The sequence below is a fragment of the Rattus norvegicus genome, chromosome 6 (genome assembly GCF_036323735.1).
Source record: "Rattus norvegicus strain BN/NHsdMcwi chromosome 6, GRCr8, whole genome shotgun sequence".
Lineage (NCBI taxonomy): Eukaryota > Metazoa > Chordata > Mammalia > Rodentia > Muridae > Rattus > Rattus norvegicus.
Genome location: NC_086024.1, coordinates 130,445,527 through 130,461,167, shown reverse-complemented (window position 1 = coordinate 130,461,167; position 15,641 = coordinate 130,445,527). Strand labels below are relative to the sequence as shown.

The 15,641-nt window shown below is 43.4% G+C and overlaps 1 protein-coding gene across 15 annotated transcripts in view; it reads right to left on the bottom strand.

The window, feature by feature from the left end:
* The window catches only part of Papola (poly (A) polymerase alpha), a 53,136-nt gene extending 38,204 nt beyond the window's left edge, over window positions 1-14,932 (bottom strand). For 6 of the 15 annotated variants that reach the window (XM_006240521.5, XM_063262006.1, XM_063262008.1 and 3 more), the window contains exons 1-3: window positions 14,155-14,932; window positions 1,685-1,858; window positions 495-561 (exon numbers count right to left, since the gene is read on the bottom strand). In XM_006240521.5, the coding sequence (XP_006240583.1) occupies window positions 495-561; window positions 1,685-1,858; window positions 14,155-14,162 (249 nt within the window). In that variant the 5' untranslated portion in view covers window positions 14,163-14,932. Of the gene's footprint in view, window positions 1-494; window positions 562-1,684; window positions 1,859-13,901 lie in introns of those variants that run through there. The other 9 variants (XM_039112397.2, XM_039112394.2, XM_039112391.2 and 6 more) reach the window with 5 other exon arrangements.
* Window positions 14,933-15,641: the final 709 nt, after the last annotated feature.

Genomic DNA, 15,641 nt, shown 5'->3' with positions numbered 1-15,641 from the left:
GCCAACCTCAATTTCTTAATCCTCCAGCCTCCATTTTCCAAGTGGTAGGACTGACAATCAATGCCATATCCACCTTTATCAGGGGAATGCTTTCCTGAAGTAATTAGAAGAAGGAGCAATAGTTCAATTACTGGGTCCAACTTTGGAATACTATTAAAATACTGTAACCAGAGAGTATTTTAAATTTTTTTTTTGAAAATTCACTGATTTTAATTGGCTTCTTTCAAAATAACAATTTGGAAACTTACAAATAAGAATACACATTTAAAGATGGTTCAATACTGGCTGGCTGTGCTGCACACACCTTTAGTCCCAGCACTCAGGAGGCAGAGGCCAGTAGACCTCCATGAGTGTGAGGTCACCCTGGCCTATATAGTGTACCACAGGACAACATTCATTAAAACCCTATTTCCAAAACAAACCCACCAAGACTGAATCCAGTCAAGGAAAGCCAACTGAGAAGACAGTACCTGACTTCTGTGGTGTCACCTTACCTTGCTTTCACTGATTTCTCGTATCCATTCTTTCACCAGGTTATTTAATTTTCCCAAAATTAAAATCCTGTTGATAAAGCAATTAGTTATTCATTACTCACTACAAATTAAATTACAAATAAGTGGCTTACTAAGTTTTACTTTTCTTGTTTTTGAGACATGGCCTTACTACATAGCCCAGGCTGGCCTAGAACTCATAATCCTCCCTCTGCCTCCCAAGTGCTGGGATTATAGGTATGTGCTACCACATTAGGCTTTGTTTGTTTGTTTACAGATAGGGCTTTACTATGCAATCTAGGCTGGCCTTGAGATCACAGGAATATGCCGACCTTCTGCTTCTCCAGTGCTGGGATTAAAGGTCTGGGCCACCACACCAGCCTCAAAATTGACATTTTGTAAAAGATCAGAAACTTAATAGTGGTTTTGCACTGCCGTTTGTACACTCTTTTTTTTTTTTTTTTTCCTTTTTTTCGGAGCTGGGGACCGAACCCAGGGCCTCTCTACCATTGAGCTAAATCCCCAACCCCCCCCCCCCCCCGTTTGTACACTCTTTAAGCATTGCCTCTTCTGCAATATAACCAAGAGCCACTGGAATTTTTTTTCTTTTTTTTTTTTGGTTCTTTTTTTCCGGAGCTGGGGACTGAACCCAGGGCCTTGCGCTTCCTAGGCAAGCGCTCTACCACTGAGCTAAATCCCCAACCCTGGAATTTTTTTTTTTAACTTTATTTATGTATGTGTTTTCCTGCATGTATGTATACATGCATGCTTTGTGCATAGAGGCCAGAAGAGGGCTCTGGATCCCCTGGAACTGGAGTTACAGATGTGTGAAAACCACTAGGTGAGTACTGGAAATTAAACCTAGGTCCTCTGTAAGTGCACTTCATCTCTGAGTGATCTCTAGCCCCCATCAAAACAAACTGTTCCTTGAGCTAAGGGTAGCTCTGTGGTAGAGCACTTGCCTACAATGTGCAGTGTCTAAGCCCTGACCAAGGCTATTCTGCCCCTCCTCCCCAGCGAAGGAAATCATACTTATAGCGACAGAACTCTTTATAAAAAGAGAACAAGCTCTTGCTCAGAGTGTCATTCTCGTGTGAAACAAGCATAAAGTTTCGGACCTGCTCTGAGTGAGTATAACAGAATTCACTGACTAGAAGTATCCTAAAGCATATGGCTCACGTGTATCTCCTTACCTGCGCTGCAGTTCCTCTTCTTCTTCAAAAACCCCAAAGGGCTTCAGCGTCTCGATGAGTTTCTGTGTGAGTAGGCAGTCGGTCTCCTTGGGGGCTGCTAAGCTGATAGGAGAGGTAATGCCATAGTGCCTCTGTGGCGGCTGCGTTTGTTGTGATCCCTGCGTTGTAACTGGACTAAAAATGGAATTGGATAAACTTTCTTTACTGCCAAAAAAATTATCCAATTTGAAACTAATCAGCACGAGGGGAACAGGCCCTTTAGTAGAAGACACTTCACACTGTAGCTCCTTGCCATGTTGTCCACATTTGGACTTTCTTTTCAGACAGGAGCTGAGGTGCAGCCCAGGCTGGCCAACACCGCCCTCATGTCTCAGACCCAGATGCTAGAACTACAGGCATGTGTCATCATGCTAGGCTCCAAATTTTTACTTTGAAAAGACATTTTACTTCACAGCAAAATAAATCCCTAGATACTTTGAAATCAAACATATCAATAAATTTAACATCACTCAAACACCAAAATAAATGCAAGAATCCAGATTAACACACTACCAAGAAATATGTAATAGAGAATGCACTGCTAGGTAGAGAGGGCAATACAAAAAATAAACCTCCTACAAATTCAACAGTCTGTATGCACGCTATTCCTAAAGCCGATAAACACCACAGAATGTTTCAGCAGGGCATCTGCTGCACAGTAATTCCAGCATTCAGAAGGCAGAGTCAAGACTGCCTACGAAAACCCTATGTCAAGAAAGGAAAAGCAAATGCTATTTGTTGACATAAGACACTCTCAAGTGGGGGGCTGGAGAGATGGCTCAGTGGTTAAGAGCACCGACTGCTCTTCCTGAGGTCCTGAGTTCAAATCCCAGCAACCACATGGTGGCTCACAACCATCTGTAATGAGATCTGATGCCCTCTTCTGGTGTGTCTGAAGGCAGCTACAGTGTACTCATACAATAAAATAAAATCTTAAAAAATAAATTAAAAAAAAAAAAAAAAGACACTCTCAAGTGAAACTTAGCCTGTGACTCAATGGATGACATACGTAATGGGGCAAAGAGCACAGACAAATCCAACTGTCAGGCAAAGATCTGTATCCACAGTAAGTGTCTGGCACACTTTTACAAAGAGTTACATCTGATATATCTTTATGTACAGACCCACCGGACTCTGCTTTTGTCTTCTAATACCAACAACAGAGGTAAGCAGGCCAGGAAGCTCGTTCTGCCTGGTACTGAGGACACCTGGCTATGTGTCTTCTAATCACTGTGCCCCTCTGTATTTATGTGTTGTGTCAGCCTTTATTCAGACTAGTCACATTTATTGAATAAATAAGATTCTGACTCATCTCCTGCATTAGTGAACCCCTTTCCAGGCTCTTCAACCTGTTCTCAACTGCACAGCTTGCTGGACTTCGATGTTACTTACAAAAGTCAGGAATTCACATGAACACCAAGTGTTTTCTTATAAAAAACTAAAGATTTTATTTTTCAAAATTACACAGTAACTATGACTAAGATATGGTTAGTCTAACTGCGTTCAGGTCTTAAGTACTATGTGTTTTCAAAACTGATACAAAACAGACAGCCCTGGAAACCACATAAGTAAGCCAGCAGTGGTAGCTCACACCTCTAACTCAGGCACTCAAAAGGCCAAGGCAGAGGCAGGGGCAGAGGCAGGATGATGAGCTGCACAGGCTGAGACAGGTTCTTAGTAAGACGCTGTCTCACCACCCTCCCAACTCTAAGACTATCACTCTTACACACTTGTCCATGGCCCAGCACAACTGGGCCTGCTTGACACTCACTGCTCCAACTACAGTACCCCATTACTGTGCCAGTATGTAAGTGTGATCATAAATAGCATGTTTTATTTTTGAGACAAGATTTTCCCACATAGGTAATAATAAGCTAAAGCTTCACCCTCCTGCATCAGATCGGGTGGGCATGCCAGGATGAGAATGCGCCACAGTGCCCAGCTCTCAGAAGAGGTTTCCACATTAAATAAAGATAAAAACAAAACCAAGTCTAAGCCAGGTCTGTTCAGTACAGCACTTTCACAAACAAGCACATGCTGAAAACTTTAAATAACTTTAAAGCAACTATGCTCCTCTGCTTTCTCCACCCGGGCTGTTATCAATCCCATACTCAGTTCCGTTCAGATTATTAACACAATGCAAATCACTCCCAGTAGCTTTCCCAGTCTCCACCATCCCCACCCCCTCAGATCTTCAGTTTCACTATCAGACAAAACATGCAAAAGCTTAAAATGTTCCTATCAAGGTCACCTTATCAGTACATCAGGAGACAGGCTTAGATTTATAAATTCACACAAAGCTCTTTAATCTAGAGCAAGATACGGTGGTGCATGCCTACAACCTCAGAATTGAGGTAGATCAAGCATTCAAGGTTACTCCTCCATTAAATAAGGCCAGCCTGGGCTACAAAAGACCACCTCTTTAAAAAAATCAATTATTCACTCTATTTTTTGTTGGGGGGTGCTTTATGCCCACATTAGTCTCAATGCTACAATGATGGGGAGATAAATCAAACAGTTTACCTCAACTCAAAATGTAGCCTTCTAGATACCAAAATGTGTATCTGTTATACATATATACACATGTACAAAAACACACATACATCTCATCTCAGTACATACAACACATATAGGTAATGTATACAAACACATGTACATACAAGCACACACAAATCATCTAATTCAAGTAAGAACATGCATAATAAAGTAGCAAGAGATGGGGAGATGGCTCAGCCTGTAGAGTACTTTCCTTATAGGTCTGCTGACCTGAGTTTAATCTCTAGAACCCACATAAAAGCAAGATATAGTAATGTGCCAGCTGTGATCCCAGCACTCCTATGGGAACATGGGAGATAAAGGCTGGGAGTGGCAGAAACAAGAGACTCTTCAGAATGAGCTGTGACACCATGGAGGAAGCACACCCATCAAGAGCAGTGTGTGGGATGGAATGCACTCTATTAAATAAAAGCAAATACACAATCTAAACACTATCGCCTGTTCGGAACATGAATGTCCCAAGAAGAAACACTGTTATTATACTTTAAACAGAAAACTCACCCTTTCCATTTAACATTAGAAACTAAATATAGAGAGCTCAGAGACTGAACAAGTATGCAGGAGACACTAGGCACAGAACAAAGCGACGAGAGGAACACATAGAAATCAAACACAGTGCTAAAAGCCTGTTAAGACATCTTTTTGCTACTATTCAGTTTCTTATGAAACAGAAATATACACCTCAATTTTGGACAAAATGAACTGAAACTCATGTCCCTGAGCTGTTCAAAGGAAGACACGAGTCTCTTCCAACTCTGAAAACATCGGGGCCACATCCAGAGCACTTTTTTCAGACATTACTTTGTTGAGCCTATGATACATGCCTGCAGCCCTAACACTTTGGGGTGTAGACAGAAGAAGCAACAGTTCAAGGTCATCCTCAGCTATGTAAGTTTAACATCGCCTAGCTATATAAAACTGCCCCCAAAACACGAAAGAATGAGTACTCTGCTTCATGGTCACCCTGACCTAAGTGGTTGCCGCCATGATGCTCAGTCTCACCTCAAGCCCACAACAGTGTAGCCAGCTGAGCATGAAGTAGAACCTGAGACATAGAACCAAAAATCAAGGCTTCCTCCTTACAATTTTATATCCCTTAGGTATTTGGCACAGATAGAAAAACAAGCACAGAATTGTGAGTATAAAAATGCAGACTGCAATCCTAGCACTAAGAGGCTTCAAGTAGGAAGTTAGCAGCCAGTTCAAGGCCAGCCTGGTCTATACTGCAAAATCAGGTTGGCAGAGTCTAGAAAGATGTCTCAAGAAAAAAAGGGTAAAGGGTAGGGACACTGCTCTTACATGTCCCAACAGACCAAAGTGAAGTGGGGCACTGTTCAGCAAACCTTAAGAACAGATAACCAACTTTCTAAAGGCATTTAGCCAAACAGCCTCAGCTCTAGCCATTCATCTCTCAAAGCTTCTGGCCCTGAAACACAAGAGCCTCAGAAACACTTTTAAAGACCAGGTAGATCAGGCTGACCTAATCTACAACACATTTTTAAAAACATAACAAGCTAGGTATGGTGACTCTAGGCTTAGAATTCCAGCACTCTGGAGGTTGAGGCAGGAGAATTGTCAAGAGTTTGGAGCCCTGCCGCACTACAGAAAAGCTATCTTGGGAGATGGGAAACAGCACATTAACACTTGCACAAACCTGTGCCTTTTATTCTAAAAGCAGAGCATGATGGCGTGTCCCATACTCCTAGCTTACAAGAGCAGTAGAAGGTAAAGAAAGGGACACAATACTACAATTCTGGTACTTGGGAGGTTGAGGCAGGAAAACATATAGTTGAGGGCTAACCTAGGCTACAGAGTGAGACAAACAAAAAGAACTAGATAGCTCAGAGGGTAAAGGGCACTTGCCACCAAACCTGAGACCCTAAATCAACTCCCACAATCCCTAGAATCAAAGATCTAAGCAGTGTGTGGGGCACATGTGACTGCAAACACATATATTAATCTAATTTTAAAACTTTGTAATTGGGTTGACAAGATGGCTCAGTAAGTAAAGACACCTGCTGTCAAGCCTGAAAAAATGAGTTCACTCTCAAGAACCCACATGATGGAAAAGAAAGAACTTCCACAGCTGTCTGTCTTGAACTTCCATATACACATTGTGGCACGACCAACAAACAACCCCCTTACCGCCCTCCCCAACACACACACACACACACACACACACCCCGTAAAGCTCTTCCCAACCAGCCAGAGCTACAGTGAAAGCTGGTCTCAACACCCCAAGAAAAAGAACTGAGCACAACAACAGAGAATGGCCATGCAGAAGGGAAAAGTGTGAGGAGGGTGCAAATAACAACACGCGAGGACATGTCCGCAGCAGTGCTTTACCAAGTACTTACTCTTAAATGCACTGCCATACAATTCACACAAAGCTCAGACTACTGATGAATCCCTGACTCCAGGTGCTGGAGATCTGGACTTGGTTGTGTCTTTCCCTACAACAGATCCACTCACTCTCTAAAACTTTATGTAGCAACTGCCCAATCAAAAACACGCCATCATTCTACGTTAAAATGGAAAGTTAACTTGCTGCCTACTCTCTGAAAGCAAGCAAATAAATTACAATACCTCACTTACCAAAACAATTCCTATATATTCAAACAGCATTTAAGCAGTAAAAAGAAATCTGGGCAGAAAAGGAACAAGGACCATCTTAAAGGTACCATAACAAGTATTTACTATTAATTCTGGGGGATAAAGAGATGGCTCAGTGCTTAAGAGCACTTGCTGCTCTTACAGAGGACCATCAGAGTTCAGTAACACCCATATTTCCAGTAATTGCCATACTCATTACCACCTCTAACTCCAGCTAGGGGGATCTGATGTTCTCTTCCGGTCTCCACGGTCACACTTACATGCACATACTCTTTACACGCACAAACATTTTAAGCATTAATTCTCTCAGGTATACTGGTTTATTCCCATAATCTAGGAACTCACAAGGCTGAGACAGAAAGATTAACTAGAATTTGGGACCAGTCAAGGCCACACACTAAGTTCCAGACTTTCACAAGGAGCTTAGCATTATTAAACAGTAACTTAGCAACAGGGAGCTAACCTCAGATTCTAAACATGACTAACTAGTCACTTGTTCTATGTCAATCATACTAGTTATTTAAACACAGCTACTTTTCCCTTTTTAAAGTCAGGTTGGCCTGAAATAATCAACCCTCCTGCCTCAGCCTGCTGGGTGCTGAGACTGCAAAAACAGGACAAGATGCCTGGCTTATACTAAAAACTCATGAAAAGATGGGTCATCCGTCCAATATTTAGTAACCAGCAGTGGTCATCGATCAAACAAATGATGTAATAAGTCTCACCCAAGGGTTAAATAAACAAAGTATGATGAAGCCCAAAACCAAACTGTTAATTCTAGGTTGTCTGTGGAAGGAAAAGAACATGTCATTACTTGGTCAAAGACTAGGTCACTTTCCCTGTCTTAAGGGTGTTGCATTTATTTAATTGTATGTGTGTTTTGTCTGTGTGTATGTGTGCGCCTAGGGAGTCTGAAGAATATTGAATACCTCACAACTGGAGTTCCAAATGGTTTTCGAGCAGATACATGGGTGCTAGGAACCAAACATGGGCTCTTTTCAAGAGCAACAAGTGCTGTTAACTGCTGAGCCTACTCTCTACTCCTAAGGGTGTTCTAACTGCCCCACTACTACAAACTCAAAGGGGGTAAAGGGAACACGCCTGCATCAACTTAACAAGGACACCTTGAAAATTAATGGACCCTGGAGTGCATCAGAAAAACCAAAGATACATTCAATTAACAATATTGAATATTAATTCCAAGCAGTACAATTTATATGTGGTGACTCATGCCTCTAATCCCAGCATTGGGAGGCTTAGGAAAAAGGATCAGAGTTTAAAGCCAGCCTGGGCTACATAAACACTACTGTCAAAAACCATAAATATTTATTATAATCAAAATAAGTAGAACCTATTTCTTAACCATAAAACTGTAAAAACTGTCATAGAATATAAAATGGCTTATGAATGCAATCTTAGAAAGAACCCAAATTTGAAAGACAATTCTGAAAAGTTATCTAACTAACTCTCTTCCCCAAATCTTCCAATTTCCACAAATGAAAACACTATCTAATTTAGGGCTCTGTGATAGTTAACCTTCATTGACAATTTGAATGGATTTGGGATCACCATGGAAACACACTTCTGCATCAAGAAGGATGTTTCCAACAAGGTTTAACTGAGGGAAGACTAACCCTGAATCTAGGTGACATCATCATAAGGGTCAGATCCCCATACTCTACACAAAGAAAAGAAACTGAACACCAATACTCGTCTCATCTGCTAACTGCAGTATTCAATGTTGATACAGCTTGTGCCATGACTTCCCACCCCGACAGAGTCGACCTTCAAATGCTGGGCCAAAAGTTGTCTCTATCTCAGCCTGCACCCAAATGCTACTATACTCTGTAGTCACTAAAGCTAACTACTTTTTAAAATCTAGGTACTATCAATGCACTCCTAGCTGCTCAGGAGAATCACTTGAAGCAAGAAGCACTTAGGCCAGCGTGGGTAACAAGATCTTTTTCTTGTCCTTTTTAAAAATAGCATGTGCTGGGCATGGTAGCAGCACATGCTCTGAATCTCAGCACTCCAGAAGCAAAGACAGGCAGATCTTAAGAGTTCGAAGGCAACACAGTGAGTCCCAGGACAGTCAGGACTATACAGTGAACACCATCCAAGAAAAGCAATAGTGAATACATTCTTTGAGAACTCCATACAATGTATTTTGATCATAGTCATCTGTTGTTCCCCTAATGCCTCCTAGATCCACCAAAACCATTCCCTAAAACAAAAACATAATCGAGATCCCAGGTTCCACTGTAATATTATTACACTCATCTATTACAGTAATATAGTAAGTACATGCTCCACTACTAAACAAACTTGAATGTTTCCCCTTTGTAGTAGGGGGGAGGGAGGAACTCCTCCACTGAGTCATATCCCTAGCCATTTAAAAACATGTTTTTAGCTGAGAGGCAGGCAGATCTCTGTGAGTTCAGGACCAGTCTGGTCTACAGATCTGAGTTCCAGGACAGCCTGAGGGGTGGGGTGGGGGTGGGGAATCACGTTGAACCTTTCTTATTGGTTTTCATTATTTTATGTGTAGGTGATCTGAGATAGCATGGCACAGCTCACACGGGTGAACACAAAACCCTACGGACTGATGAGCTCCTTCCACCTTTACTTGGATTCCAGGGACTGAACTTGGTTGCACTTCATCTGTTGAGCCATCTCACTCACCTGCCCCAAAGTTTTGACATACATGGACAAGTTTGGGATGCTGGCACACCCCTGTAATCTCAGCAAGGGAGAAATGCCAGTTTGTAACCAGCCTGCAAGGCATAACAAGCCCCTAACCAACCAACCAACCTCCCCTGCAAACATCTAGGAAATCTGGCTGGAGAGATGGCTCAGCAGTTAAGAGCACTGACTGCTCTTCCAGAGGTCCTGAGTTCAATTCCCAGCAACCACACGGTGGCTCACAACCATCTGTAATGTGATCTGATGCCCTCTTCTGGTGTGTCTGAAGACAGCTACAGCGTACTCATATAAGTAAAATAAATAAGGGGCTGGGGATTTAGCTCAGTGGTAGAGCGCTTACCTAGGAAGCGCAAGGCCCTGGGTTCGGTCCCCAGCTCCGAAAAAAGGAACCAAAAAAAAAAAAAAAAAAAGTAAAATAAATAAATCTTAAAAAAAAAAAAAAACAAACTAGGAAATCAAACATGGTTCCCAGCACAATATGGAATATAATACTAGGATGAGAATCCCACATGGAATCCAGAGCTCACTTACGTATCAATCTACAAATCAGAACCTTCAAATTAACAAGCATCAGACTGGCAAGATAGTTCAATATGTAAAGGTACCTGTCACCAAGACCTGATAACCTATGTTCAATTCACAGGACACACAGGTAAAAGAACTCACTGGTTCTTCTCTGACCTTCATATGCCCTTGGTGGCATACACTCACTACTCACAAACACACACAACAGTCAACCCCCTCCACCCATAGACACACAAGTAGACAGTATTTAAAAAAAAAAAAAAAAACTACCAAGGACATCAAACTTAACCAATTTTAAGGAAAAGGTGCCCTAGTATTGGATATTATAAAACACTGACAAAAATTAACTTGGAAGAAGAAAGGGTTTATTTCAGCTTACACTTTAGGGTCCATGATGAAGTCAGGGTAGGAACTCAAGCAGGAGCCTGAAGTTAGGAATTAAAGCAGAGGCCATGGACAGAACAGAGGCTTACTGGCTTGTCTGATTTCTTATACAACTCGGGACCACCTGCCCAGATATGGCACCACCCCAGTGGGCTGGGCCCTCCCATATCACTCATTAGAAAATACCCTTCAGACTTCCCTACAGACTTGCCTACAGGCAATATGATTTATTTTTTCAACTGAGGTTATTTTTCCCTGACAACTTCAGCTTGTGTCAAATAAACAAAAAACTAACAAGGACAGAAAGTAACAGTCTCTGCCACTACTTTCTACATTATGAGTTGATACTGTACAATCTGTTAAAAGTGGTTGTACACAGTGTACAAACAGAACTAAAGACACAAAGAAATGAGAACTAGCTAAGCATACAAATGGTCTTGTTTTCATGAAAAGTAGATTTCTGAAACTTGCCTAGAGGCAAATGAAGGTAAAATCTAAGTATACTGATAGCATTAAGTTGACTTACCAAATATGAAATGTTTTGCTGAACCAAAAATTTTAAGTTATGTTATTAAGCCAGAAAGATATTTTTGCCTTAAGTAAAAAAGATGAAGGTGTTCAGGGAAAAGCAATCAAGCATGCTCATAAATATGCTTAATAGAGAACAGCACTCCAGAAACCAGAACCAGCATGCAGAGCAGCAAGTCACCCACAACATTAACCTCCAATTTTGGTGCTGAGACGATATCTCAGTCAAGTGCTTAACACACAATCATAAAGATCTGAGTTCAAATTCCTACTTATTTTCGGTTGATGCATGGAAAAGAAAAGAGGAGGAGGGAGGGGAAGGGAGGGGAAAGAGGGAGGCAGACTTCTTGGCAGGATAGAGGAAGGGACAAGAGATGGAGTGCCTATGAGTAGTACTCATACACATGCATGAAACACCACAAAACCCATTATTTTATATATTAAAAGAATCTACAATGTTTGCTAATAATAAACTACTGTCTCCTGTCTTTGAGGCAGGACCTTTTATGAAGTAGCTTAAGCTGTGCTCAAACCTAAAAGCCTCTCCCTCCACTTCTAGAGCTGAGATTATAGGTGTGCATTACTATCTGGGCACTTCAAGGACCCGCACCATGGGATTCCTAATGCATTCCTCACCACTGCCTTTACACCATCAGTACAAATGTCAAGAGCAAAACCAACAGAAGCTCTTAACCCTGTTAAAAGGATCTCAGTAATGCCCAGTACCTTCCCAACTGCACCAGCAGACCATACTAAGCCAAAGCCACATTGTATCTCCAGCACGACCCAGCTCTACCTGACTCTAGGCAAGTCCCTCATCGCCCCATTCTTACTGGTAAAAGTCCTTATACACCCACAAGAACTCCAGTCTTCTAAGTCTCACCAAATAGTTCTTCCAACAGCTTCAACAATACTCTGAGAGTGCAGCGTGGATGCTAAGTCACTGGCACTGGTACAAAGAATAATATGGTCACTGGCATATGGCATACAGCATAAAATGTCCATAATGATATATACTTTGCATTAATGCAGTGGTTCTTAAACCAACCAACCATGCCCCTCGGGGTACATCTGGAAAAGTCTGGAGACATCTGTATGCTCGCCATTGTGAAAAGTTCCTAGGGTAAAGCTGTTGACCTCCACTAAGCAAGTCAGAGGAACTATTTACATACCCACGAAGACATGGGATGTCCCCCTGAAATTACCAGAGTTAGATATCAACTGTCTTAATGGAGAATGCAGAAATTTCAAATATTTTTAAAAAGCTTTTCCTTCCTCCATAACTTTTCTAAGTTTCACCACTACAGCAATCAAAAACAAATTATGTATGTAATATTATACAAAACCTATTCCAGCGAGAATGTTTTGCAATGATTCAATCCATTCTGACCATTCACCTGAGGCTGTCTATGCTTCAACCCCCAACTTACATGTCCAAATTTAACAGGCACACCAAAAACCACACTGAATATCAAACACAAAATATCCAAGAAAGGGCTGGAGAGATGGCTCAGCGGATAAGAGCACTGATTGCTCTTCCAGAGGTCCTGAGTTCAAATCCCAGCAACCACATGGTGGCTCACAACCATCTGTAATGGGGTTCCATATAAATAAAATAATCTAAAAAAAAAAGAAAAGAAAAATATCCAAGAAATCTGAACTCAAAAGATCAAAGGTAACAATCATGGCAAGGGATGCTGGAACACAGAAAAACAAGTCACGGAGAGGTGAGCTCAGTTACAGAGCCCTCAAAAAACAATTAATGAGGAAGAAGGCCTGTCCTCCTGAACCAGGCAGTTTTTGGTTTCCCTGGATTAAGACAGAACAGCTTGTAGGAAATTGGCTGTAGAGTTCAAATCCCATGAAACACACAAAAAAGGGGTCATGTGCACATCAATCTGTCTTGGCTCCATTTATTTCTAAACAGCAGACTGAAACTTAAAGCACAGAACTGGACATGTAGACAAGCTCATGTAGGTTCTTTGGACTGTTCCACTTTCAGAAGTCTACTGAAGTAAAATTTGCAACAGAAACCTGTCCTCTCCTTCCTACCTTCACTCCCAGACACAAGTTAACATCATTTCTAATCTGAAGTCTTCCTTTTAGGGCGTGTGTGTGTGTGTGTGTGTGTGTGTGTGTGTGTGTTTTGGCACTGATGTATCAGAACAGTCTGGATGAGCTAATACAAGGTTATTATGTGACAACATCCCACTTATTCACATCTATTTGAATCCCACTGAAAAAAACCAAACATATTTATAGATCCTATTCTCGTGCCCCTTTATCTTAATGAGTCAACGGTAACTTTATGAATTTTACATCTGTACACTCTGCTTAATTAAGCCCAACAAATGTTATCACTACAGAAATACAGCTGACATGCGTCTGGACTAAACACCAGGGTCGAGTGAAGCTAGCAAGCTAGTGCATGAAATCCATTTTTACATTATTAAGTACGATCCCGAGCTTTCATAGTGAGGCTATGTCCTCTCTCGTTGTGGTAGAAAAGCAGTCGCACAAACCTAAGCCTTTACACCAAGATATGTTAAACGGAATACAAAGCCCTCATCTACTTTTGAATCGCAACAATGGGTTTCCAAATAGTTTCCTTAGGAGGGAAAGGAGAGGAGAAATTAAGTAAAAAGAATCACACCAAAGTGTGTAAAGTAGACCTAGTGACATTAAAAGGCCTAAGTGAATTAGCTCAAAGCATACACTCGGAATCACAACATAAGTGACCCGAGAGCTGGAGGGATCAGGTAGTGCTCCGAAACCAGGTTGCCTAGTCACAACAAAGCAGAGAAGGCGCCGCCCGCAGCCCGGCGTTCGGGAGCAGCCCCCGGCCCGCCAGCGCGGCCCGGTTCCTCACCCGTTTCGAGGAGGAAAGCGGAAGTAGGGAACTAGGGGGCTGGACGGCGCCATGGTGAAAACGGGACAGGAAGGAACCCGGGAGACGCGGCCCGCCAGTCCGCGCAGGGCACCGTTCCGCTTTGAGATCTTGCGGGGACCCGCGCCCGAGGAGCCGGAAGCCGCGGCCCTGGGCGCCCGTGCGCCTCCCCTCCCCCTCCGCCACCCCCGGGGCCCGGCCGGCGTGCGCCTCACTCAGCACGCCAATCACTTACAACGGCATCGTCTCCGGCGCCGGCACCGCCCAGTCACTTCCCCCCCGCGACCGCTGCCGCCCTGGGCATGATCCACCGAGGCGGGAGGGACGGCGGCCTGCCTCAGCCCCAGGGCCAACCCAGTCCTGCACCCGCGCCCCGCCGCTTTAAGCGCTTCTCCTCCTTCCCCTTCGTCCTAACATGGCGCCCGAGCGCTACCACAGCAACGTTCTAGAATCGCTGACGCCGCCACGCACACCGAGCGCACGCCTGCGCACTCTCTGCACGGCACCACAAGGCCCGACGGGAAATGTAGTTCTTGAAGCGAGCCAGCGCTCTTTCTCCGGTGATCTCATGCGTTCGTGGTAGTGCGTGGGATTGGTACGAGAGGCTCCGAGCGACAGGCAGTAGTTCATTCGCTTGGCGACGCCGTCCTGGCGAATGAGAGTGACGCAGCCGTGGCAGCGATGAGAAGGGGGCGCGGCCCAAGCAGGCGCCACGTGCGGTGCAGCCCCAGCGCGGGGGATGCCTAGGACCTTGGGCTGTTCCTTGCCAGTTGTCCCACAGCTTCGTGGGAGAACTGCCTACGAAACATCGTTGCGAGGACTTAAATGCGTTGGAGCCCGGTACAAAGCCTGACCCAGAAGTGTGGCTGTGGATCCCCCTCCCTTGATGATGACTCTCTGCATCTCTGTTGCCCAGACCTGTGCTTCTGATGCCAAATGAGCAAATGTGTAGAGCAGGAGATTCTAGACCATGATTTAATAGGCGATAATTTAATAAAATTGGCAGTAGCCATTGGGATTTTGGTGGGGTTTTGTTTTTTGGGGTTTTGTTTGTTTTATAAGACAGGATCTCTTGAAGCTGGCTAGCCCTTAGTTTCTGATCCTTCTGCCCCCACCTCTTGAGCCGTTGGCTTTACAGGCACGGGACACCACCACTGGTTTTATGTGATAGATCGGAATATACCTCTGGGCCTTGTCTCAGTGCTTAAGAGTTAATGTAGTTGGGCAGGTGGAGGTCCTGGAAGGAGGAACCATCCCTCATATGATGGATTCATCTTAAGATAATGTATTTTCTCCTTCCTAAAATGTCCACCCCCCTGGCACACTTCTTAGGAGGTTTGGTGGGATATGCTCACCATTCTATTCTGAGTAGTCATTCCAAGTCCCAACTATTCCCTGTCCTTCTCATAGCCTAAGGAAGAAGTCTTTTTTAAAAATTTATCTCATGTATGTGGGTACACTGTCACTGCCTTCAGACACATCAGAAGAGGGCATCAGATCCCCACTACAGATGGTTGTGAGCCACCATGTAGAATTGAACTCAGCGGGGTTGGGGATTTAGCTCCTCAGTGGTAGAGCACTTGCCTAGAAAGCGCAAGGCCCTGGGTTCGGTCCCCAGCTCCGAAAAGAAAAAAGAAAAAAAAAAAAAAAAGAATTGAACTCAGGGCCTCTGGAAGAGAGGTCAGTGCTCTTAATTGCTGAGTCATCTCTCCAGCCCAGGAA